This window comes from Carcharhinus amblyrhynchos, chromosome 3 (assembly GCF_965287045.1).
Source record: "Carcharhinus amblyrhynchos chromosome 3, sCarAmb.v2.hapA, whole genome shotgun sequence".
Classification (NCBI taxonomy): domain Eukaryota; kingdom Metazoa; phylum Chordata; class Chondrichthyes; order Carcharhiniformes; family Carcharhinidae; genus Carcharhinus; species Carcharhinus amblyrhynchos.
Window position 1 is genome coordinate 20462714 of NC_137326.1, and position 25947 is coordinate 20488660.

At 44.2% G+C, this 25947-nt stretch overlaps 1 protein-coding gene across 2 annotated transcripts in view; it reads right to left on the reverse strand.

Moving 5' to 3' along the window:
* shisa10.1 (shisa family member 10, tandem duplicate 1) overlaps positions 1–25947 on the reverse strand; it is an 89303-nt gene that overhangs the window by 26056 nt on the left and 37300 nt on the right. Inside the window, exon 1 of one of the 2 annotated variants that reach the window (XM_080181902.1) lies at positions 25567–25826. The exons of the other annotated variant lie outside the window; for it this stretch is intronic. Within the exon in view, the coding sequence (XP_080038028.1) occupies positions 25567–25577 (11 nt within the window). The 5' untranslated portion in view covers positions 25578–25826. Of the gene's footprint in view, positions 1–25566; positions 25827–25947 lie in introns of those variants that run through there. 2 annotated transcript variants of the gene reach the window in all.

Here is a 25947-nt window from a genome sequence, read left to right on the forward strand (position 1 = left end):
TGTACAACTTGAAGTAATTGTGGACATTTCTGTACTGTGGGCTCACTCTCAGAAATTTGGCTTTAATCCCCCAAACTTATTCCATTGTTAACAGGCTTGTATATAAACTGTAATTGGAGGTGGATTGGCAGGGGAGGGGGTGGGGTTGCGTGGGTAGAGGGAGAGGAACAGGGTGAGACTGAAACAGACGTAGTGTATATTGTTTAGAAGAGGTTTTAAATCCCAGGCAATTTCCTGCATATTGTTATTGCTGTGTATTATAAAGTGGGATTTCAAAAATACACCTTAGAAATAAACTTTATTTTCAATGTCTGTGTGGAGTTTCTGTCTCTGTGGCACTCTGGGATAATGTGAAAGCAAGCTCACCCTTTTATTTTTCACCAATGTTTCGCAATTGTCTGCAACCTATCCACCTAAGGCTGCTATGTCTGATGCTGAGAATTGAAGATATTCGCAGTGCACATACCCTTGTCTCGTTCTATTGGTGAGACAGCCATGTCTGAGCATGAGAGCAGTGAACATTTTGATATCTTGAGCAAGCTCTTGGGTGACTTCCATTGATCTTAAACTGTCTTAGCTAGTTTCGCTTTAATTCTTTTTTGGCTGCCTAAAAAAAATAGGAAAATGATTTATCCAACACTTTGTTATGGAGTGTTCAGAAATCATGTGATTGGTCTTGTGATTTCTACTGCAATAGGTTGTATGGTATCAGTTAGAGCCATAGGGTCAGATCTTAAGGCCTCCCTCAATCCGAGACCGGAAAATCCCCCTCGAGGTCAACCAGACACTTCCATTGTCAGTCCCTCGCCCACTCCGCTTCCATGGTGGGTGGACTGCCTCCCTCCAAAGATGTGCAAGTTAGGTTGATTGGCCAAAGTAAATCGCCTCTTCTTGTCAGGGCGATTAGCAGGGTAAATACGTGGATTATGGGATTGGGCCTGGGTGGGTTTTTGTCAGTGCAGACTTGATGGGCCAAATGGCCTCTTTCTGCACTGTAGGGATTCTATGATTCTGTCATCGGAACTTTATCAGCCCACCCACCATGGAAGCCGAGTTGGCGAGGGTCGGACAATAGAAGTGTCTGTTGACCTCGAGCAGGATTTTCCGGTCTCGGATTGAGGGAGGCCAAGATTCCACCCTATGACTCTAACTGATACCATTCAAACTATTGTAGTAGAAATCACAAGACCAGTCACATGATTTATCCAAAGTGTTGGATAAACCCTTTCCCTATTTTTGTTTAGGCAGCCAAAAAAAAAGCAAAACTAGCTAAGACAGTTTAAGACCAATGGAAGTCACCCAAGAGCTTGCTCAAGATATCAAAATGTTTGCTGCTCTCATGCTCAGACATGGCTGTCTCACCTGTAGAACGAGACAAGGATACATGCACTGCGAATATCCTCAATTCTCAGCATCAGACATAGCAGCCTTAGGTAGATAGGTTGCAGACAATTGCGAAACATTGGTGAAAAATAAGAAGGCGAGCTTGCTTTCACATTACATCCTGCTACACCCTTAGGTCATCCCAGAGTGTCAATTAGTCTGAAGTACAGAAACTACTAATACATAGGCAAATGAGACAGAAAATTTCAAGCTGGAAAGCAAACTTGTTCAGAAGTGTTTTTGATTAGAGTAGGATGTTAGCCAGGAAAGCAGGAGAACTGCTAACCGCTGTTTGAAAAATCCAGTGCAACGTCAAGGAAATTAAGTCCAAGTTAATAACATCTCTGGCACAGAAACTCGATTTAAAGTAGTTCACACAACATGACAAGGATTAAACAGGGTAGATTCAGAAAGAATGCTGGGGGGAGAGTAGTGGTGGTGGTGACTGGGGTGTCCAGAACTAGGGGTCATAGTTTGAGGATAAAGGGTAAACCTTTTAGGACTGAGATGAGGAGAATTTTTTTTCACCCAGAGAGAATGATGAATGTGTGGAATTCACTACCACAGAAAGTAATTGAGGCCAAAATGTTGTGTGATTTCAAGAAGTTGGATATAGCGCTTGGGGCTAAAGGGATCAAGGAATATGTGGGAAAGGCGGGATCAGGATATTGAATTTGATGATCAACCATGATCAAAATGAATGGTGAAGCAGGCTCGAAGGGCCAAATGGCCCAGTCCTGCTTCTATTTTCCACGTTTATATATCAATGAAAGATTAAAGAAATCGTTAAAACACATCCAGTTAACTTCTAGGTCATTACGCTAATTTGATCGCCTTTTAATTTTCTTTGTAGATTGCAATAGGGTGGCATGGTGACACAGTGGTTAACACTGCTGCCTCTCAGTGTCAGGGACCCAACTTTGATTCCCGGCTTGGGTCACTGTCTGTGTGGGGTCTGTGCTTTCTCCCTGTGTCTGTGTGGGTTTCTACTGGGTCCTCTGGTTTCCTCCCACAGTCTGAAAGACGTCCTGGTTAGGTGCATTGGCCATGCTAAATTCTCTCTCAGTGTACCTGCACAGGCTCCGGAGTGTGGTGACTAGGGGATTTTCACAGTAACTTCATTGCAGTGTTAATGTATGCCTACTTGTGACTAATAAATAAATTTTAAGCTTTTATAGATTTATCACCCCTTATAAAGTGATTAGATTGCCTTACCAGTTTTAAAAAATTGAATCAAGAGAAGTACCTATAGAAGTTGTACTGTAAAGGCTTGCATAAATATAAGTGGTTGTTACAGTTCATTTTTTTCTCCAGACCTTTGAAGATTTCTTTTTCAAAAAAATGCTTTTGGTTCAGACATTTTCTGTCAAATACAATTGGAAAAGTTGTAAATACTTTTCCTTCCTTTTATAAATTAGCCACTTTTGGAGAAGCAGAACAATGCCACTGATGTCAGGAACCAGATGAAACAATGTGGAAAGTGACTCAGTCCATCAGCTGACTTACAATAAGTCACACTACGACTCAGGTTCAATTCCCAGCTTGGGTCACTGTGTGGACTTTGCATATTTTCCCCGCGTCTGTGCGGGTTTCCTCCAGGTGCTCCGGTTTCCTCCGACAGTCCAAAGATGTGCGGGTTAGATGGATTGGCTACGCTAAATTGTCCCTTAGTGTCAGAGTGACTAGCTAGGGTAACTGCATTGGATTACGGTGCAAGGGCCTGGTTGGGATTGCGGTCGGTGCAGAATCAATGGGCCAAATGGCCTCCTTCTGCACTGTAGGACTTTATGACACCACACCAACCATTGAATATAAAAGTAGGGAGGTCTTGCTGCAGCTGTATAGGGCATTGGTGAGGCCGCAGCTGGAGTACTGTGTGCAGTTTTGGGCGCCGCACCTGCGCAAGGATATTTTGGCCCTGGAGGGAGTGCAGAGGAGGTTTACTAGGCTGATACCGGAGTTGAGGGGATTGAGCTATGAGGAGAGGCTGAATAAACTAGGCTTGTACTTGTTAGAGTTTAGAAGAATGAGGGGAGATCTCATTGAGACGTATAAGATGATGAATGGGATGGATAGGATAGAGGTGGAGAGACTCTTCCCGCTCAAAAAAGACAATAGGACTAGGGGGCACAGCCTCAAGATAAAGGGGAGGCGGTTTAGAACGGAGTTGAGGAGGAACTTCTTCACTCAAAGGGTGGTGAATCTCTGGAATTCTCTGCCCGTTGAAGTGGTGGAGGCTGCCTCGCTAAATATTTTTAAGCGGGTTGATGGGTTCTTGATAAGAGAGGGGATTAAGGGTTATGGGGAGAGGGCGGGAGAGTGGAACTGAGCCACAACAGATCAGCCATGATCTTATTGAATGGCGGGGCAGGCTCGAAGGACTAGATGGCCTACTCCTGCTCCTATTTCTTATGTTCTTATGTTTATGTTCTTATATTTTTCTTTTATTTGCCAGTTTAGGATCATGTCATGAGGATCTAATGTCGTTTAGGTTAACTACGTAAGTAAGCCACTGAAGTTTCCCTATATGGAGCATTTATTGATAATCAAGTTCAGAACTGTTTATAAAAGTTAAAGTTTATTTATTTGTCACAAGTGAGGCTTACATTAAACACTGCATGAAGTCACTGTGAAATTCCCCTTGTCACCACACTCTGGCACCTATTCAGGTACACCGAGGGAGAATTTAGCATGGCCAATGCACCTAACCTGCAAATCTTTCAGACTGTGGGGGGAAACCAGATGACAGCAGCTTGGGAGCAGGGGATGATTGGGGGCAGTCGGTAGGCTTTGGCTGGAGGAAAAACACATATTTCAGTCTCAAGGTCAATGACTAGCTGTGTTGGCTGGTTCATGATGCAGAGCGACACCAACAGCGCAGGTTCAATTCCTGTACTGGCCAAGGTTATTCACGAAGGCCCTGCCTTCTCAACCTTGCCCCTCGCCTGAGATGTGGTAACCCTCAGGTTAAGTCAACGCCAATCAGCTTTCCATCTCAAAGGGGGGAATCAGCCTATGGTTATCTAGGATGGTGGCAACTTTATATATCTGCTTCAAACAGGCCAAGAGTGCAGCCATGATACCCCTGCATTATTCATCTTTCTTTCCATGATGTATTACATTGCTGCCTTGCTCTATTTTAGAAACATAAAAACGTAGAAGGAGGTTATAGATCCCAATGAGTTTGCATTGATTCAACATTTTACCCAGGCTCTCCCTCCACCCTATCCCTGTAACCCCGTGCATTTACCAAGACTTATTCTCCTAACATACACATCTTGGGACGTTAAAGGGACAAGCTAGCATGGCCAATCCACCAAACCTGCACATCTCTCAGACTGTGGGAAGAATCCGGGGCACCCGAAGAAAACCCTCACAGACACAGGGAGAACGTGCAAACTCCACACAGACAGTGACCCAAGGCTGGAATTGAAGTTTATTTATTTATTTATTAGTCGCAAGTGAGGCTTACATTAACATTACAATGAAGTTACTATGAAAATCCCCTACTTGCCAGGCTCTGGTGCCTGTTTGGGTACACACTGAGGGAGAATTTAGCACCTGGGTCCTTGGTGCTGTGAGGCAGCTTGCCCCCCACTGTGCCACCTACCACAATGTCACCATGCTGCCTACCACTGTGCCTTGCTCTCTATTTGCAAAAGCTTTCTCAAAACCCAGCAGTTTGACTGTGCCTCCAATAACAATCTCCAAGCCTCCCCTCAACCTCTTCCTAGTATTTCACTTCACCCCCATCCTTTGTGAAGTGCTTCTTTATAATAGAAGGTGCAATACGAAATATCAGTTGGTCTTACTGCCCAACAGTAACGAGGAAAATGTATGTGAAAGCACTTTCATGAAATGTATTGTCTGCTAAGTGCAGTCCGACAAAACAAGTTACTTCACACAGTTGCAATCTTGGGGTCAAGGGCATAATCCTAAAACTGACCTGCTACAGTGATGTCTGCAGCAAATTTTTGTAAAGGTATGATTCAAAGAACACTTGGCAAAAATCAACACAATAAACCCAAAGTCATCCTGTTGGATGCTGAAGCTTGATGCAAGACTGAGCAGTGCATTTAGCTTTATCCTCCAGATTAAACTTCATTCCTTCGCAAACCAGCCTCCCATCCACTGACTTTGACTACATTTCCTGTTGCCTCAAAAAAGCAACCATCATTATCAAGGACCCCACTCACCCCAGACATAGTCTCTTCCGCCTCCTTCTGGTCAGGAAAAGATAACAAAAGTCTGAGATCACAGGCAGGATTTTATGGCCTAGATAGGCCCGGGACCATAAAATCCTGCCCGAGTTCAATGGACGTTTCATTGTCCACATCTTCGTCTGCTCCGATTACGTGGCAGACGGGGTGGTAAAATTTCAGTTCACGCACCAACCGACTTGAGTGCAACTTCATCCCTACTGCCATCAGACTTTTGAATGAACCTACCATACATTGAGCTGATCTTTCTCTATACCCTAGCTATGACACTAACACTACATTCTGGACTCTTTCCTTTCCTTCTCCCCATGTACCCTATGAATGGTATGCTTTGTCCGTATAGCCCATAATAAGCAATACTTTTCAGTGTATCCCAATACAGTAACGACTTCAATCAGGCCATTGAGGCTGGCCTATTAGAATACGAACTCCCTGATTAAGGATCCAATTGACAAGCCAACTGGGGAGTCTTTGCCTTGTACTTAATGGGGAGTGTCAGTTCCTCTGACACCCCTGAAGGTAGACTGTGGACTGCTAGCACTCTGAACACTGCTGTTAGAGTTTGTAAATAAAGGGATTTTGATGAAGGGACTTATGCCTCTGAAGACTTATCATAAATACATGTGACAATAATAAATCTAGTGCAGCACTGAAGTTCAGCATCAAAGACTGTCACTGAGGCAGTGGAACGTTTCCAAATTCACAGCGTGAAAATGCTCATTCAGATAAGTGGGTCAGCAATTTGGAAAATTAAACCACCAGTTAAAAGTAAAGAAAATAGGTATAAACTTACAGATTGACTAAGAAATGCATTTGCAGTAATGATCAGGCTGACAAATTAGAATTTTCTCCTCGGTAATTTATTCAACAAAGTAACCTCAGCAACATCGTGTGGGAAAGCAGTCACATTCTGCTGATACCAAACTGGACGAATAAGTGAGCAGCAACTGTACTGAGCATAAAAAGGAATGCAAAGCAAGTTGCTGCTAAAAATAAAGACAATACACAGAGAGGAATGGATAATTCTACTAAGTGGATCTGGCCATATTTGTTGGTTAAAGGGTTTACATTTTTTTATTTGTTTTGACATTTGCCATAATGCAATGTTGAGGCGTATTTACAGAGCTCCAAATTTTTGATTTGATTTAGAATCATAGAATCTCTACAGTGCAGGAGGCCATTCAGCCCATCGAGTCTTCACCAACCATAATTCCACCCTATCCCCATAGCCCCATGTATTTGCCCTAGCTTGTCCCCCTGACACTGAGGGACCATTTAGCCTGGCCAATGTACCTAACCGACACATCTTCTGTCTGTGGGAGGGAACCGGAGCACCCGGAGGAAACCCATGCAGACACAGGGAGAATGTGCAAACTCCACACAGACAGTGATCCAAGCTGGGAATGGAACCCAGGTCCCTGGCAATGTGAGGCAGCAGTGCTAACCACTGTGCCACTGTGATTTATTGTCAAACGTATTAGGATACAGAAAAAAGTATCATTTCTTGCGTGATGTACAGACAAAACATACAGTTCATAGAGTACATAGGGAAGGAAGAAAGGAGAGGGTGCAGAATATAATGTTGCAGTTACAGATAGGGTGACAAGAAAGCTTAATATATGGCAGGTCCATTCAAAAGTCTGACGGCAATAGGGAAGAAGCTGTTCTTGGGCTAGTTGGTCCATGTGTATCTGTTTTCTGAGGCTGCAGGAAGTGTAGATGGAGTCAATGGAAGGGAGATTGGTTTGCATGAGGGACTGGGCTAGGTTCACAACCCACCCAAGCCCCCCGAGATAATTCTGGTACTCTGGAGGCACTGACCAGAATATGTTCAACAATTTGGAGTCTTGTATAGCAGACATACTGGAGAGTAAAGGGTTAATCATCAAACTGCCTTCTCTGTTAGAGCAACAGGTTTTCCCAAAAAGAACAGGAAAACACAGGGATGTGGCAGCAAGGAACTGTGACTTTGGCAAAATTGGTTATGAGTCAGTATAAATGTAATGGCAAAGTCTGTATTTTTTTAGCCAGACCTTTAAAAGGAGAAATCTGCTTAAGGCGGACTCCGATAAAGGGGACAGGGGTGATAAAGGGGAAGGCTGATAAGGGGAGGTGCAGTACAGCAGGAGGACAACCCTCCCAGTTACTAAAGATACTAAGGTCGAAATGGAGTTTGGAAACTAAAACTTCTGCTTGAATCTTTATGCAAGGAGACAGACCCATCACAGCTAGCAGAAGTTGAGTCCTGTAGGCAGGCTGATGAAGATACAGGCTCAATCCAGAAGCTGAGAAGAAGAAAATACACAGTTGCTGCAGCTGTTTCTGTTACTTAAAGGTAGCATTGATCTATGGCATTCAGACTGAGTTATGGAGGTTCCGCAGAAGTGTGCCACTTTTGGTGAAGGCTGGACTTGGGTTGGTTTGCATTGCGGCCAGCTACAAACCAGGCTACATCCTAGGAGGAAGAGGATCTGAAATTCTTCATTAAGTAGACAAAAGTTTTGAAGGATCTTCATTTTCTGAGTAAACAGCTAAGATCTGTCTTGGTCAGATCTGTCATTTAATTTGCAATTAATAGTTTATATTTGATCACAGTTTGCCTTTGGGCGTTAGAGTGTAGGGGGTTACCTAAGACAGTATATAGTGTTTGCTTTGTTTGACTCTTGTACATTACAAATTCTTTTGTTTTAAACCATGGGATTTTGTGCTTTCATTCTTTCAGTAAATAACGGAGACTTTGGCCAGGATTTTCCATCACATTGTGCCCATTTTCAGTGGTAAAGTAGGACGTAAAGCGATTAGCACAACCACAAATAGGTGGGGAGGCACTGCCACTCAACAGCAATCAGTGGAGGGAGGGAGAGGGGGCCTGTTGTTACTCTGCAGCGATCAGAGGGCAAAGGGCAGCTGGGCCACAATCGGTGGGGGAGGGAGGGGATCCACGATCAGTCTGGGGGAATCGGCAGGGATTACATCTACAGCCGTGGGGCCCTTGCGATTGCTGGGAGTTGGGGGGGGGGGGGTGGCGAGGATGCTGCTTCAGGCTACCTGCAGTAGCAGGGGCCTGACAGCTCTCTCTTTGTCTGTCAGACCCCTCCTATTGCTGATGCACATGTCAGTATTAGAGGCCTGAACACGTGCTGTACCTCTGCAGGCTTTCAGGCATGTTAAGCCCCATCCACAGGCTTCTGCAGCGATCAACAGGCTCACTCAGAAATTTACAGGCAGAGTATATGGCGGGGCCGGGGGGGCCCTGAAAACATGCCCAAAAGATGATCTGAAACTCTCTCAGTTTCAAGTCTGCCCTAGCACTTAGACAAAAAACCCGTAAAATACCACCCTTTGGATTTCTTTGTTTATAAAAAGAAAGAGTTATTAGTCTCAAACGGTGATGAAGACAATGGCTTATGCAATACACAAAGGATGGAGGATTAATTAAAAACTTTGTATAGAATGTTCAGCAGATAAGCTATTAATAAAACTACTCCTCAGAGGATTCAAGAACAGATAGGTCAGGAATTCATATTTGAAAAGGATATCATGGAACAAACAATTAAAAAGGACTGTTTATATTCCTCAATGATTCAAAAAACATACGTTACGCGATCTTATCTGGGACATGTACCTTTGATGTGGGCAAACTAAGATGTATAAAAATCATGTGTTTTGACAGTTACTTGGAGAGTTCGAAACGCTTTTGATGCTACGACATTTCCTAAAGATCTGAAGGTACCAAACAACCCTACTATTTAAAAATGAGAAGAGAATGCGGATATATTAGGCCAGTTAACCTAAAAATTACTGTTATGCAAAATGCTCATCTCTATTATTATGAACATAGCAACAGGATATTTTAAAAATCATAATATGATTATATGGAGTCGATACTGATTGTGAAAGGCTGCTGAATTTTCCCAACATAATTTGAATTTTTGTAACTCTTGAGGATGAATAAGGGGGAAGCAGTTGATGTGATACATTTGGATTTTCAAACAGCATTCAATAAGGTGCCACACAAGACATTATTACAAATAACTAGGACTCATGGCTTTGGGATTAAGGATTGGTTAATTGACAGAATACAGAGTGTCAGGGTAAATGGGATATTTTCAGGTTTATTCCAATTCTCTCCCCACATCTAGTGGTGCACAAAGGCAGACGTTTGTCTGTTTCCATAGCTATTTATTCCTGGAACAGGTCACTACTCTGTGGCCAAAGGTTAATAAGTTTGAGGGGTGGCATTCCACATTAAGCATGACTGACTAGGGCTCTCTCCTGCTCTCATCCCCAGTCACTGGCGTGTTTGGAAGGATTTGCAGGTTGACACACTCAACCTGTTTGACCTCACTGTAAACACACATTCCTTGGCCAACAAGTGCTGGGAAGGGCCTCGAATGCGAGTTTGCTAATGATATAAAGTTAGGTGGGCATGTAAGCAAGTGGAAGGATACAGAGGGATATAAGTAGGGTGACAAAGATAATCCTGGAAGATCTAGACCATTCAGACCAAGTTCAGGAGTTCTGCATTTTTGGAAAGGACTGTGCCTGTGGAACTCTGGTTGGTTGTGCTCTGTCAGTTGCGACCAGACTAAGTCCTAAGAATGAAACTGAAATTTATGAGGAAACAGTTTTGAAAAATTGTGAAACTGATAACCTCTATCTGTGGTAGACTGCTGAGTCAATTCATAAAGATCTGTCTGTCATGTCTGCAAATGGCAATCGAATATATATTAGAAATTGCACATTTAATACGCCAGTCCTGTTTAACTTATGTTGATTCTGGGTTTTTGAGTATAGAAGGGTACCCAAGATAGTATTTAGAGTTTGCTTTGTTTGACTCTTGTAAAAACTCTTCTGTTTTAAATCATGGAATCTTGTAGCATCACTCTTTAAGTAGATAACTAGGATATTACTCTTTTCAGAAAAATAATACTGGCCTTAACTGTGATCATAACAGTTGTGACAAGCAACAAGAATGGATTTGTTGAATTGTAAAGATTCTTGATATACAAAGTGTTCATTCCTTCTTGGATTTGCATCATTATAATTGTATTATATACTCATTACTATTAGTTGTAAGAAACATATAGTATTACTGAAATTATCTGGGAACCTTTGGATCAACAAGTTAGACGTATGAAAAATGTTTCACCTATTATCAATATTTAAAACATATGCTTGCCATGCTTTTATTTATTACTATTCATAAGTAAAACACATTCATTGTTTTTAGCTTCTACCCTTCTGGTCTATTAACATGCATCATAATGAAGTGAATTGAGTTGAAATACTTCTAATCCAGTAAACAGGTTATTGATTGTTAGATACAGCTCTACTAGGGAGAATGGGGAAAGTTCTGCTGACAGGAACCAAGTTCTAGAGACAGACTACATTAACACGCCCCATCCAAAACTGTAACTACAGAATGATTTTCATACAAGACCATTTGGCCCATTGAGTCTGCTCCACCATTCATGACTGATCTGATGAGATAATCCTCAATGCCACTTTCCTGCCTTAACCCCATAATCCTTCATTCCCTTACTGATTAAAAATCTGTCTGTCACAACCTTGAACATGACTCAGCCTCTACAGCACTCTGTGGTAAAGAATTCCACAGATTCACCATCTTCTAAGGGAAGAAATTCCTCCTCACCTCTGTCTTAAATGGACAACTACTTATTCTGAAGTGACGTTCTCTGGTCCTAGACTCTCCCACAAGAGGAAACAACCTCTCAGCATTTACCCTGGTCAAGGTTCCTGAGAATTCTGTATGTCTCAATAAGGTCACCTCTCATTCTTCTAAACTCCAATGAGAACAGCCCGACCTACTTGGTTCTGGGGTCAGGAACCCAACACCCCAAACATTTATGGATCCTGTTCCAACACTGCATCAACTGCAATGACACAATGTAGTATTTAAACCAGTGGCTACTAACTGGAACGGAGATGCATTTGGCACCCAATTTAGGGCACAGAACAGGAGACGGGATCTCAGCACAGAGGGATAATTTAAAAAGGCAAACAGCATGATGCCTTGAGAAATGGATGAGGTGAGAGACAGCACCTGCAGAGGGCTCATAGTGTTTTGGGACAGGCATCCCTGAACAGGCGCACATTTTACTGAGGCTCCCTGCAGGCCCTGACTAAGGCTGTGACAGACTAGAGATCTGTACTATTCCCTCCATTTGGAAGTTTAATTCCACTGAGCCAGATCAAGCAGGCATGGTTAGAGATGACCATGGATTCTAAGAGCCTCACGTTCATCTCAAGAGTCCAAACACCTCACAAAGTCAAACTCTCGGTCCTAGCAACAGTGACCCCTGTGCCACTACATGAGGAACAGAGATTCAGTCTCCTCTTCCACACTGTAAATCTGGAGGACTAATGGCTCCCTGCTGTGGTCTCGGCAGCAATGCTCAAACATGTCGCAGACTCTCGTGTTCCCCATGCTGTGACGTGGAGATGCTGGCGTTGGACGGGGGTAATCACAGTAAGAAGTCTCACAACACCAGTTAAAGTCCAACAGGTTTATTTGGTAGCACAAGTCACAAGCTTTTGGAACGTTGCTCCTTCATCAGGTGAATGGGAGTTCTGTTCACAAACAGGGCGTATAAAGACACAAACTCAACTTATAAGATAATGGTTGGAATACAAATCTTTACCGGTAATCAAGTCTTAAAGGTACAGACAATGTGAGTGGAGAGAGGGTTAAGCACAGGTTAAAGAGATGTGTATTGTCTCCAGCCAGGACAGTTAGTGAGATTTTGCAAGCCCAGGCAAGTTGTGGGGGTTACAGATAGTGTGACATGAACCCAAGATCCCGGTTGAGGCCATCCTCAATGGAACTTGTGTGTGGAACTTGGCTATCTTTCCCATGCTGGCCATTTGAAAATTGCTGACTGTTGCTCCCCATACTCCTAATGAGCTTGGTGAACCCAATAAGTGATTAATTGGAAGCGTACAGGTTGCCAGCTAGCCCTTCCATCCCTCCCTTTGAAAAACCAAGCACATCACTGAGGCACCAGGAAGCTTTGATACCATCTGAGTGGGAGACTTTCCTGCTCTCTCCTCGCCCCATCCCACCCCTTCAGCCCAAGATTATTGCATTTCTTTTGTGCTTTTAATATTCAGACAATACAAGTCTCCACATAGCTACATGTCCATAGAATCATAGAATCCTCCAGTGCAGGATGACGACATTTGTCCGATCGAGTCTGCACCAACCACAATCCCACCCAGGCCCTATCACCATAACCCCATGCATTTACCATAGCTAGTCCCCTGACACCAAGGGACAATTTACCATGGCTAATCCACCTGACCCACACATCTTTGGACTATGGGAGGAAACCCACAGGGAGAACGTGCAAACTCCACACAGACAGTGATCCAAGCCGGGAATCGAACCCGGATCCCTGGTGCTGTGAGGCAGCAGCGCTAACCACCGTGCCACCATGCTGTCCAGCTCTTTCGCTCGAGAGAAGGGATACTGGTACAGATTTAAAACTGCAGTACACGGTCCAGTGAGAGGCAGCTGCTGCAGCTGTTGGCTATCTGCTTATTGAGGGAGTCTGAATGGTGACTGACATTATTTCTCATTTACACAAGGCCCTTTGTAAATATAAAGTGCAGATGGGTCCACTTTACAGAAAGAAAAACTAAGTTTGCATTTGCTTCAAGTCCTTTTATACTTACAGCAGACCCTGCTTTATTGGCTCAAATTATCCACCCAAATTTTTATAACACCAATCTGTGCGCAAGACATTCCCTCATTGCATCTTCTTTGTATTTTAACTCCTGTTCTTCAGGACTAAAGCTATAATTGTTTTTTGTTTAATCATTTTCTCCTCTTATGAGACAGGACCAGAATACAAACAGAAGTCAGGTGTCTGGATTTTAAGATCCAGACTACCAGGGTTTATAGACTGCATGTGACAACCTGTCCATAGCTGGGACAGTGTAATTGTGGCTTTAAATCAGAGTCAAAGGAGGGAACTGTGGGTGAGCGCGGCTGGAAAATTCTGTCTATAGAGTCATAGAGTTTTGCAGCAGAAAAAGGGGCCCTTTGACCCATCAGACATCTATCTACCATGGAAGGCATATCACAGAATCCCTACAGTGCAACAGGCCATTCAGCCCATCTATTCTGCACCAACCTCAATCCCACCTAGGCCCTTTCCCCACACCCTACATATTTACCCTGCTAATCCCCAGATATCGGCCTCGCTAAATTGACCCTAATCAACCTAACCCGCGCATTAATGGCCTGTGGGAGGAAACCGGAGCACCCAGAGTAACTCACACAGACATGGGGAGAATGTGCAGACCCTGCACAGAGAGTGTAGATTTAATCCCATTTTCCAGCACTTGCTCTGTAGCCTGGAATGCTATGGCGTTTCAAGTGCCCTTTACTGGAAAGTTCACCTCCTCTTTGACCATGGAGAGAAGCTAATCAATGATCACTGGTATCACTGCATCAAACTGCTGAACCACCAGAGCAGGGACCAAAATCTGGGGGCTGTTATCAATTCCATTTGTTTTTTTTTACACACACTGGAGGTTTCACTACGGTATTTTAATATCCATTTTCAATAAGAGCATTAGTCCTTTAGAAAGCTCATGGCCAAGGGCTGACTATAATTAACCAGATGTATTCTGCACAGCAGCAAGCCTTCCTATTGGGTAGCAGGAGATAAGCTGGTTTTACCAGTCATGTCGCTGTACAAGAACATGATGGATAGATATGGAGAGCACCAAGATACAACAAGCAACACTAATATCTATCGAGCTTTCCATGTTTGAATGATCATGATGGAAATTCCAATCAATATTGAAACACACAAAACACTTTCATATGTTCTCGGCTGCTCAGATAAGACTTCCTCACACTATATTGGATATGAGAGTAAACAACAAGTGACCCTGTTATTGGGCATCTCTCAAGGTCTGTCACTGGGTACAGAATGGTGCAAGCAATTCCCAGAATAACGCAAACAAGTAAGAAACATAAGAAATCGGAGCAGGAGTAGGCCATCTAGCCTGCCCCGCCATTCAATAAGATCATGGCTGATCTGAAGTGGCTCAGTTCCACTTTCCCGCTTTCTCCCCATAACCCTTAATCCCCTTGCCTGCCAAAAACCTATCTATCCGTGTCTTAAATATATTTAGCAAGGTAGCCTCCACCACTTCAACGGGCAGAGAATTCCAGAGATTCACCACCCTTTGAGTGACGAAGTTCCTCCTCAACTCTGTTCTAAACTGCCCCCCCCCCCCTTATCTTGAGGCTGTGCCCTCTAGTCCTGGTGTCCTTTCTGAGCGGGAAGAACCTCTCCACCTCTATCCTATCCATTCCATTCATCATGTTATACATCTCAATGAGATCTCCCCTCATCCTTCTAAACTCTAACGAGTACAAGCCTAGTTTATTCAGCCTCTCCTCATAGCTCAACCCCCTCAACTCCGGTATCAGCCTAGTGAACCTCCTCTGCACTCCCTCCAAGGCCAAAATATCCTTGCGCAAGTGCGGCGACCAAAACTGCACATAGTACTCCAGCTGCGGCCTCACCAGTGCCCTGTACAGTTGCAGCAAGACCTCCCTACTTTTATATTCAATCCCCCTCGCTACGAAGGCCAGCATCCCATTCGCCTTCCTGTCCGTTTTATCTTCACATAGGGAAGGCCACATGTCAACTTCTAAAAAGGAGAAAGAAGGTGAAAGTTATCAGAAATGTTTACAAACTGGTCTCCACGAGAGGTACCGATCTTTCTTCACGTTCACCCTTTATTTGTTTTATTTTTATTCATTCGTGGGACATAGGCATCCCAGGCCACCCAACATTTATTGCCCATCCCTAGTTGCCCGAGAGCAGTTGAGAGCCAATTACATCGCTGAGAATCTGGAATCACACGTAGGCCAGTCCAGGGAAGGACAGCAGATTCCCTCCCCTAAAGGGCGTTAGAGAACCAGATGAGTTTTTCTTACAACCAACAATGGTTTCATGGTCATCAGTAGGTTCTTAATTGCAGATTTTTAAAAATATATTGACTTCAAATTCCACCATCTGCCATAGCAGGATTCGAACTCGGATCCTGAGATCATTAGCTGAGTTTCTGAATTAATTATCTGGTAATAATACCACTAGGCCATCACCTCATAAAGGTAAAGTTGTGTCAAGGTTTTCACTATGTCTATGCTGTGCACAGTGCAACATATAAAGGTTATATGATATAGAAATAAATTTTAAATAAAGCACGTCATTCCGTTTCCTTTGGTTTTGGAGGTGATGGTCTAGTATTATCACTATCCACAAAATCAGCGAACATTCTAGGGACCCGGCTTCAACTCCTGCCATAGCAGATGGTGGAAGTTGAATTCAATTAAAAATATCTGGAATTAAGAATCTACTGATGACCATGAAAACACCGTCAACTGTTGGAAGAACCCAAGTGGTTCACTAATGCCCTTTGGGAAGGAAATCTGTCATCCTTATCTGGTCTGACCTACATGTGATTCCAGATCCACAGCAATTGACAGCCTTTGACAAGATCCCACGTGGGAGGTTAGTTAGGAAGGTTCAGTCGCTAGGTATACATGCAGAGGTAGTAAATTGGATTAGACATTGGCTTAATGGAAGAAGCCAGCGGGTGGTAATGGAGGATTGCTTCTCTGAGTGGAGGCCTGTGACTAGTGGTGTGCCACAGGGGTGAGTGCTGGGTCCATTGTTTGTCATCTATATCAATGGTCTGGCTGATAATGTGGTAAATTGGATCAGTAAATTTGCTGATGATACAAAGATTGGAGGTGTAGTGGACAATGAGGAAGGTTTTCAAAGCTTGCAGAGGGATTTGGACCCGCTAGAAAAATGGGCTGAAAAATGGCAGATGGAATTTAGTGCAGACAAGTGTGAGGTATTGCACTTTGGAAGGACAAACCAAGGTAGAACATACAAGGTAAATGGTAGGACACTGAAGGGTGTAGTTGAACAGAGGGATCTGGGAGTACAGATACATAATTCCCTAAAAATGGTGTCACAGGTAGATAGGGTCGTAAAGAGTGCTTTTGGAACACTGGCCTTTATAAATCAAAGTACTGAGTACAAGAGTTGGAATGTTATGGTGAGGTTGTATAGGACATTGGTGAGGCCAAATTTGGAGTATTGTGTGCGGTTTTCGTCACTTAAGGAAGGATATTAATAAAGTTAAAAGAGTGCAGAGAAGGTTTACAAGGATGTTGCCAGGACTTGAGAAACTGACTTACAGAGAAAGGTTGAATAGCTTGGGGCTTTATTCCCTAGACCGTAGAAGAATGAGGGGAGATTTAATTATGATGGGTATAAAATTATGATGGGTATAGGTAGAGTGAATGCAAGCAGGCTTTTTCCACTGAGGCTAAGGGAGAAAAAAAAACTAGAGGACATGGGTTAAGGCTGAAGGGGGGGGGGGAAGTTTAAAGGAAATATTACAGGGGGCTTCTTCACACAGAGTTGAAAGAGTGTGGAATGAGCTACCAGATGAAGTGATAAATGCGGGCTCACTTTTAACATTTAAGAAAAACTTGGACAGGTACATGGATGAGAGGGGTGTGGAAGGATATGGTCCAGGTGCAGGTCAGTGGGACCAGGCAGAAAAATGGTTTGGCACAGCCAAGAGGGGCCAAAAGGCCTGTTTCTGTGCTGTAGTGTTCTATGGTTCAATGTGGTTTACCTCAACTGCCCTCGGGCAACTAAGAAGGAGCAATAATTGCTGGCCAGCCAGTGACACCCATGTCCCATAAATGAATGAAGGAAAAAAGTTCTTATGTTGTATAGCAAGATATGATTTCCCTCGACAACTGTAGTGGGAACACCTTCCATTATCTCACCTTATCTGCAATCAAAATCCAATTCCACCTGACAAGTGCTGCACTTCACTGGCTGCAAACCACTTTGAGACTTCAAGGTCGCAACAGGCATTATATAAGTGCAGAAAATGTTGGGCAAACTCAGCAAGCTGACAGCACCAATTTCCCTCCACTGACGCTGCCAGACCTGCCGAGTTTATCCAGCATTTTCTTTCTTTACTTCAGATTTCCAGTATTTTGCTTTCATTATATAAAAGAATTTTTTAAAAAATGATCTTTCCATAACACAAGCCTTCATTGTAAAACAACATTTACAGATAATACAGCTGGAGAACTGCTTCAGTTATGAAAGTAAATAGTGAAATAAGTCTTGCATTCCTATAGCACTTCACATCACATCTTTGTGACCTTCCGAAACAACAAACTGTATTACTTTTGAAGATGTGGAGATGCCGGCGTTGGACTGGGGTAAGCACAGTAAGAAGTCTCATAATGCCAGGTTAAAGTCCAACAGCTTTATTTGGCAGCACTTGCTTTCGGAGTCTCAAGCTCCTTCCTCAGGTGAGTGAGGAGAAAGCAACCTGAGGAAGGAGCTTGAGACTCCGGAAGTGAGTGCTGCCAAATAAACCTGTTGGACTTTAACCTGGTGCTGTGAGACTTCTTACTTGCTTACTTTGGATGTACAGTCGCCTTGATGCAATTTGTTCAAAGTGAAGGTTTTTCAGGTGCGATATTCAGAGGATTCCCCAACCATTCTCTGAGCCTCACCTGAAAATCCCATCTGAAAGATAGCACCTTTGACAATGCAGAGTTATCTCAGCATTAATGTTCCCCCTGGAGTGTGCAGCGCACAGCAATCAAGAATGCACTGGGCAGGAAGCAAGCAGTGGCCCTCTAAGATGCACAAATGTGGGGCCCACTGGCAGTATTAAAAAGGACTCTAGCAAACAAGAAACAGGTCACCCGCAGCAAAGGGAAATTAGAAGGAAAATTGCTCAGCACTCGACTAAAAGATAGGGCTGGTTTGTGCACTCAATTTCATTTAGTGTAACTCAAACCCACAAACCTCAGAGAACAATTTGCAGTAGGAATATTGTACTCAATGAATGAAGTCTACAATTTGTCCCAGTTCGTGACAGCTAGGGGAACAGAAGAGATCGGAGCTAGAATAAGAGTAGATTAGTCAACCTCTCAAATTTGTTCTGCAATTCAACAAAATCATGTCTGAATTTGTGTTCTAACTCCACCATCTTGCCCAACCCCCACACCAGAATTCTACCTTCCCACCCGCCAAAGGATTGGAGCTGGCGAGAGACGGACAATGGAAATGTCCATTGTCCTCAGGTGGGACTTTCCGATCTCACTCGAGCAATGTCGTAAAATCCTGCCCCAAAGAGTTTAATAATCTATTGGTCTCAGCTTTGAGTCCTCAATCCTACTGCGTTAGAGAATTCCAAAGATTAACAGTCGAGTCATGGATTGGAATCATAAAATCCCTGCAGTCCAGAAGAGGCCATTCAGCCCATCAAGTCAACACTGACTTCCTGACAGGGCATCTTATTCAAGCCCTCTTCTGTCCAATATCCCTGTAACCCCACATATTTCCCACGGCTAATCCACCTAACCTACACATCCTTGGACACTAAAGGGCAAGGTAGCATGGCCAATACATGTAATCAGCACATCTTGTAGGGGGAAATCGGAACACTCGGAGGAAACCCACGCAGACATGGGGAGAAGACACCCAACGCCGCAATAGAACTGGGGTCGCTGCGCACTGTGAGGCAGCAGCACTCAACACTGTGCTGCTCCCTAAGGGGAAGAATAATTTTCCCAATCTCAGTTCTGAGTGGTGGACCTATTACCCTGAGATTATGGAGGGGGGAGAAAGATCTGTTTGCATAAGACTTACCACAATTCTCATGAGGCAGACAGCATCTGCTCAGATTGTTCCATGGCTGTGCAGGTAACAGCCTGCAGCACTACCTGCCATCAGGAAATCAACAGAGCCTGTACAGCATCACCAGAAGCACTGCTAATCGAATAAACATTTCCATCTATGATTCTTAGTTCTAGGACAAAACAACTTCTCAGCACTGACTCTATCAAGCCCGTGCGGGAGAAATTTATGGGAGTACAATTGGATTTTTAAAATAGAATCATAGGAGTAAATTTGTACATATCTACAGGCTTTAAAAAACTTCAAAATAGAATTGCACTAAGTAGGAGAAAATTTATCAAGGCCAATTCCATTAATAGCCTTCAAAGTTGTCCCAAGACATGTACTTACAATCCCTCCTACACATTTTCATATGTATAATCAAGTTACTATTTCTGTAGAGATATCAAAATTGAGAAATGTCTTTCAAGGTATTCTTTAAAATGTATTCGAACTTGGGTGTAGGGAAGAATAGTAAATTAACAGAACTCTGCTCCTAATCGCCTGAAAGTAGAACAATGGCTTTTATACATAAGAGACACATGTCATAGAATCCCTACAGTGCAGAAGGTGGCTTTTCAGCCCATCAAGTCTGCACCAACTCTCTGACAGAGCATCTTACCCAGGCCCTATCCCTGGAACTCCACATATTTAGCCCATTAATCCTCCTAACCTAAACATCTTGAGACACTAAGGGACCATTTACAATGGCCAATCCATCTAACCTGCACATCTTTGGACTGAGAGAGGAAAAGCAGAGAACCCGGAGGAAACCCTCGCAGACATGGGGAGAATGTTTGTGTGGGGTTTGTACAATCAACCGAGGGCAGAATCAAACCCGCTGTGAGGCAGTAGTGCTCACCACTCTGCCACCATGCCGCCCAACTGTGTGGCAGTTATGAAGGCCCATAGGTGATGGGATCATAGAATCATAGAACCCTTCAGTGCAGAAAGAGGCCCTTTGGCCCATCGGGTCTGCACTGAACACAATCCCACCCAGGACCTACCCCCATATTATACCCACTAATCCCTCTAACCTACACATCCCTGGATACTAAGGGGCAATTTCTTAGCTTGGACAATCAACCTAACCCGCACGTCTTTAGACTGATGTGGGGATGTGAGCTACAGGACCGAACAGCTTGTACAACAACTTGGACAAATGGACAATGTAGCAGGGAACTGAGGTGGTCTTCTAATCAGCCCACCTTGACACATTCCCATTCTTGTGGCCACCAATACTCTGCTTCTAGTGAGCCCAATTGTACCCCACACCTGCCCCTCAGGAGTAAAAATCATGCATTTCAGGGAACTTTTTTACTTACGTGGAGAAAAACTGCAGCATGCGACGGTGCAGAGGGACCTCAGGGTCCTTGTGCATGAGTCGCAAAAACCCAGCCTGCAGGTGCAGCAGGTGGTCAGGAAGGCGAATGGGATGCTGGCCTTCATCGCGAGGGGGATTGAATATAAAAGTAGGGAGATCTTGCTGCGGCTGTATAGGGCATTGGTGAGGCCACAGCTGGAGTACTGTGTGCAGTTTTGGGCGCCGTACTTACACAAGGATATTTTGGCCTTGGAGGGAGTGCAGAGGAGGTTTACTAGGCTGATACCGGAGTTGAGGGGGTTGAGCTATGAGGAGAGGCTGAATAGATTAGGCTTGTACTCGTTAGAGTTTAGAAGAATGAGGGGAGATCTCATTGAGACGTATAAGATGATGAATGGGATGGATAGGATAGAGGTGGAGAGACTCTTCCCGCTCAGAAAGGATAGTAGGACTAGGGGGCATAGCCTCAAGATAAAGGGGGGGGCGGTTTAGAACAGAGTTGAGGAGGAACTTCTTCACTCAAAGGGTGGTGAATCTCTGGAATTCTCTGCCCGTTGAAGTGGTGGAGGCTGCCTCGCTAAATATTTTTAAGACGCGGGTTGATGGGTTTTTGATGAGAGAGGGGATTAAGGGTTATGGGGAGGGCGGGAATGTGGAACTGAGCCACGACAGATCAGCCATGATCTTATTGAATGGCGGGGCAGGCTCGAAGGGCTAGTTGGCCTACTCCTGCTCCTATTTCTTATGTTCTTATGTTCTTAAGGCAGGCCCCTCTGAGATTGAAAATTTCCCAGCTTGAACTACTCACCTCAATTGACAAATTACAGCCATATATCCAAAAAAAGCATAGATTCATTGAAGTTTTTAAATGATAATCTATAGTGCGGGTTACAGGAAAGCGTTTTGTGTGGAAAAAAGGTGCAAAAGGTGGCATTATAATCTTAAATGGCCAATCAAAAGTCAAGGACACATTACCATTCGAAGACATGAGGCATCCACAGCTATTGTACAAGCATTGCTTGTTCAACGCATTCTACCACTTGACCAAACAACCCACACAAGATTTTATCTCACTTGCCTTTAAACCAAACATAGAATGTTTGTGGTTACTTTGTTTCATTTTAGATTCCCACTGCCTCTCATTATTTCCAGGCTGAAAGGGTTAGCAAGTTTCTAGGACCCCAGTTCCAAGGTTCCCTAGCATTCTCTGAAGAAGCGCTAGCTTCTGTTGTGTCTCTGTTGAAAAACATGAGGCACAAGAGAATCATGCAGTGCAGAAGGAGGCCATTCAGCTCATTGAGTCTGCGCTGAGCACAATCCCACCTGGACTCTATTCCTATAAACCCATGCATTTACCCTAGCTAGTCCCCCTGATGCTAAGGGGCAATTTAGTCATGGCCAATCCACCCAACCCGCACATCTTTGGACTGTGGGAGGAAACCGGAGCACTCGGAGGAAATCCATGCAGACATGGGGAGAACGTGCAGACTCTGCACAGACAGTGACCCAAGCTGAGAATCGAATCTAGATCCCTGGAGTTGTGAGACAGCAGTGCTAAGCATGGTGCCACCCATAAAGAGCATTTATGGTCAGATTTGTATTCCAGTGTGAGACTGCGCCACTCTACACCAGTTTGCGCTATGAGGTGCGAATCCTTAGAAGCCAGGGCATGCCTTGCAATTTGTAACACTGACTGCAGAGGATGTTGGTGTGCAAGACCAAATTCCAACATTCAGCTGTACAATGAATCAGAGGATGCCTCTTCAAGTAGCTAATTCGTAGATCTACGTTTTTGAATGGGCCACACTGCTATGGTCTTCTGCAGCTGGGGTCGGTTATATTCACAAGTGCGGTTAACACATCAGCCTGTTACATATCTGCATTGTAAAACTGTCTAAATTCACACACTACTCCTCCGTGGTGGAAGCTAAAACCAACGCGGTCAGTGTTTCAACCGAATAATCACTCTCACTTGACTGTTGTCCGACTGCAGAGATGATGGGTAGGAGCGCTGCATTGAACTGGGAGGACATGATTGTGAATTTTTACCTTAAAGTAGATGTTGACATTAATTGGTAAATGCAAGGACATTATGAGGCAAGGCCACCAAACCTATCCTGAATGGAAATATTATATTAACATGTGATCCAGTTGCCCTGGAATATTGTGGAAAAAAAAGCAAAGAAAAGCTTTGGCCAACCTGTTGGAAAGCTCTGGAAAATTCCTCTCTGACCCCCTAAACCACTGAGCAAAGTTCCAAGAGACTATAATAACCCATTCCTCATCATTAGAAACCCTACAGTGCAGAGAGACACCATCCAGTCCATCATGTCTGCACTGATTCCCTGAAAGAGCATCCCATCCAGGCCCTTCCCTTTGCCCTATCCCAGTAACCCCGCGCATACACTATGGCTAATCCACCAAAGCTACAAATCTTGGGATAGTAAGGGCAATTTAGCATGGCCAATCCATCTAACCATTACTTATTTAGTTATTAGCCACAAGTCGGCTTGCATTAATACTGTAATGAAGTTACTGTGAAAATCCCCTATGTCACCGTATTCCGGCACCTATTTGGGTACACTGAGGGAGAAATTAGCGTGGCTAATGCACCGAACCAGCACAAATTTCAGACTGTGGGACGAAACCGGAGCACCTGGAGGAAACCCATGCAGACACAGGGAGAATGTGCAAACCTCACACAGGCAGCGACCTGAGGCCGGAATTGAAGCGGGGTCCCTGGCGCTGTGAGGCTGCATTGCTGGCTACCCTGTGCCTATGTGCTGCCCCAAACTAGCAATGATTTCATTAATCTGTAGCCTATTGAGTTCTCTTTTAGAAGACTACCTAATTCAGAAGGAAATATGCTTATATAGCAACTTGTCACAGGATTTTACTATTTTGCTACTTGGGCGACATGTTGGCACAGTGGTTAGCACTGCTGCTTCACAGCTCCAGGGACCCGGGTTCAATTCCAGTCTTGGATGACTGTGTGGATTTTGCACATTCTCCTCATGTCTGCATGGGTTTCCTCCAGGTGCTCCAGTTTCCTCCCAAACTCCAAAGATGTGCGGGTTAGGTGGATTGGCCATGCTAAATTGCTCCTTAATGTCAGGCGGATTAGCACTGCAAATATGTGGGGTTATGGGGATGAGGCTTGGGTGGGATTGTTGTGGGTGCAGGCTCGGTCGGCCAAATGGCTTCCTTCTAAGATTCTGGAACTGAGCTTGCTGGCTCCAGCCATCATGGAATCACAGAAGCCCTACAATACAGAAGGAAGTATTCGGCCATCCAGTCTGCACTGACAAAAAACCCACCCAGATCCCATCCCTGTAACCCCACCTACGTACCCTGTTAATCCCCCCGACATTAAGTGTCAATTTAGCATGGCCAATCCACCTAACCCGCACATTTTTGGATAATGGGAGGAAACCGGAGCACCCGGAGGAAACCCGCGCAGACACGGGGAGAACATGCAAACTCCACACAGTGACCCAAGGCCGCAACTGGATCCCGGGTGCCTGGCGCTATGAGGCAGCAGCGCTGACCACTGTGCCGCCCATCAGCTGGACTCTGGCCTCAGTAGGGGCCAGCCCTAATCCCCCTGACATTTAGAAGAATGAGGGGAGATCTCATTGAGACGTATAAGATGATGAATGGGATGGATAGGATAGAGGTGGAAAGACTCTTCCCGCTCAAAAAAGACAGTAGGACTAGGGGGCACAGCCTCAAGATAAAGGGGGGGCAGTTCAGAACGGAGTTGAGGAGGAACTTCTTCACTCAAAGGGTGGTGAATCTCTGGAATTCTCTGCCCGTTGAAGTGGTGGAGGCTGCCTCGCTAAATATTTTTAAGAAGCGGGTTGATGGGTTTTTGATAAGAGAGGGGATTAAGGGTTATGGGGAGAGGGCGGGAAAGTGGAACTGAGCCACGACAGATCAGCCATGATCTTATTGAATGGAGGGGCAGGCTCGAAGGGCCAGATGGCCTACTCCTGCTCCTATTTCTTATGTTCTTATGTTCTTATGTTCTTATTAAGGAGCAATTTATCATAGAATCATAGAATCCTACAGTGCAGAAAGAGGCCCTTCAGCCCATTGAGTCTGCACCAACCACTATCCCACCCAGGCCCTAACCCCATACCTTACCCACTAATCCCTCTAACCTACACATCTCAGGACACTAAGGGGAAATTTTACCATAGTCAATCCACCTAACCTGGACATCTTTGGAGTTTGGGAGGAAACCGGTGCACCTGGAGGAAACCCATGCAGACTAGAGGAGAATGTAAAATCCAGTAAGGGCCAATTCACCCATTAATGGGCACCTAATGCTGCTGACTAACATGTATGTCATCTGATGCTGGCCTCACCCCTCCTCCAGTAAGCAGGAAGCAGCTTGGGACACAGAAACAATGGCACTGCTCCCATTCAAACTTTGATCTTTTAAATCCTGACGGGAAATGTTGCCAAGGACAGGAGATTTTACTTTCCTACTATACCCAATCTTGAAGTGTGTTCAGTAAACTGTGGGTGAGACAAAAGTAGCCCAACCCTGAGATCCACCTTAAAAAAATTCACCCAAAAAGAAATGTACACAAAATAGCAAAACCCTGAAGAGTAAACTCAAAAATGTTAATACGTGCAGATTTAATGCATAATTCTTGAAAAATGTTTCAAAACTATAAAAGGCGTCGTTTACTGCAGGAAATCATATACAGAATGTCCCTTTGCTTTGTTCCCAGCTTAGTCCACGTTACTCTCAAACAACACCTCATTGTCAAACATGACATGTTGCTGCAAATTACACACAGGACACAAAAGGAGCCCTCTTACAAGGGGGAAAAAAGTTCTAACTTACCTAAAGCTCATTTTGAATCAAATTCAAAAGCAGCCAAGTACAGTATCCGAAATCCTTGTGTGTCTGGGCTTCCCGTACTGTATACAAAGCTTGCTCAAATGTAGCAGCATCGATGACTCAAACTCAGCAAGCTGGTCTCCGGTTTTACAAAAAAAATCAGCCAGGCTATACGCCACAAAGATAATGAGCGTTCATGGTGTCCTTAAGCATTAACAAGACTGAAAGCAGCACAGACAAGACGCTACTGCTGCTACGTTGGCAGCATACAAATAACACACTTAGCCACGCCTGCTTCTGGCCGCATCACCCTTGGGTATCAGCCAGTTAAACATCAGATATTCTAACTCAAATTCATAAAAAAAACAAAATGTAATCGGTTCG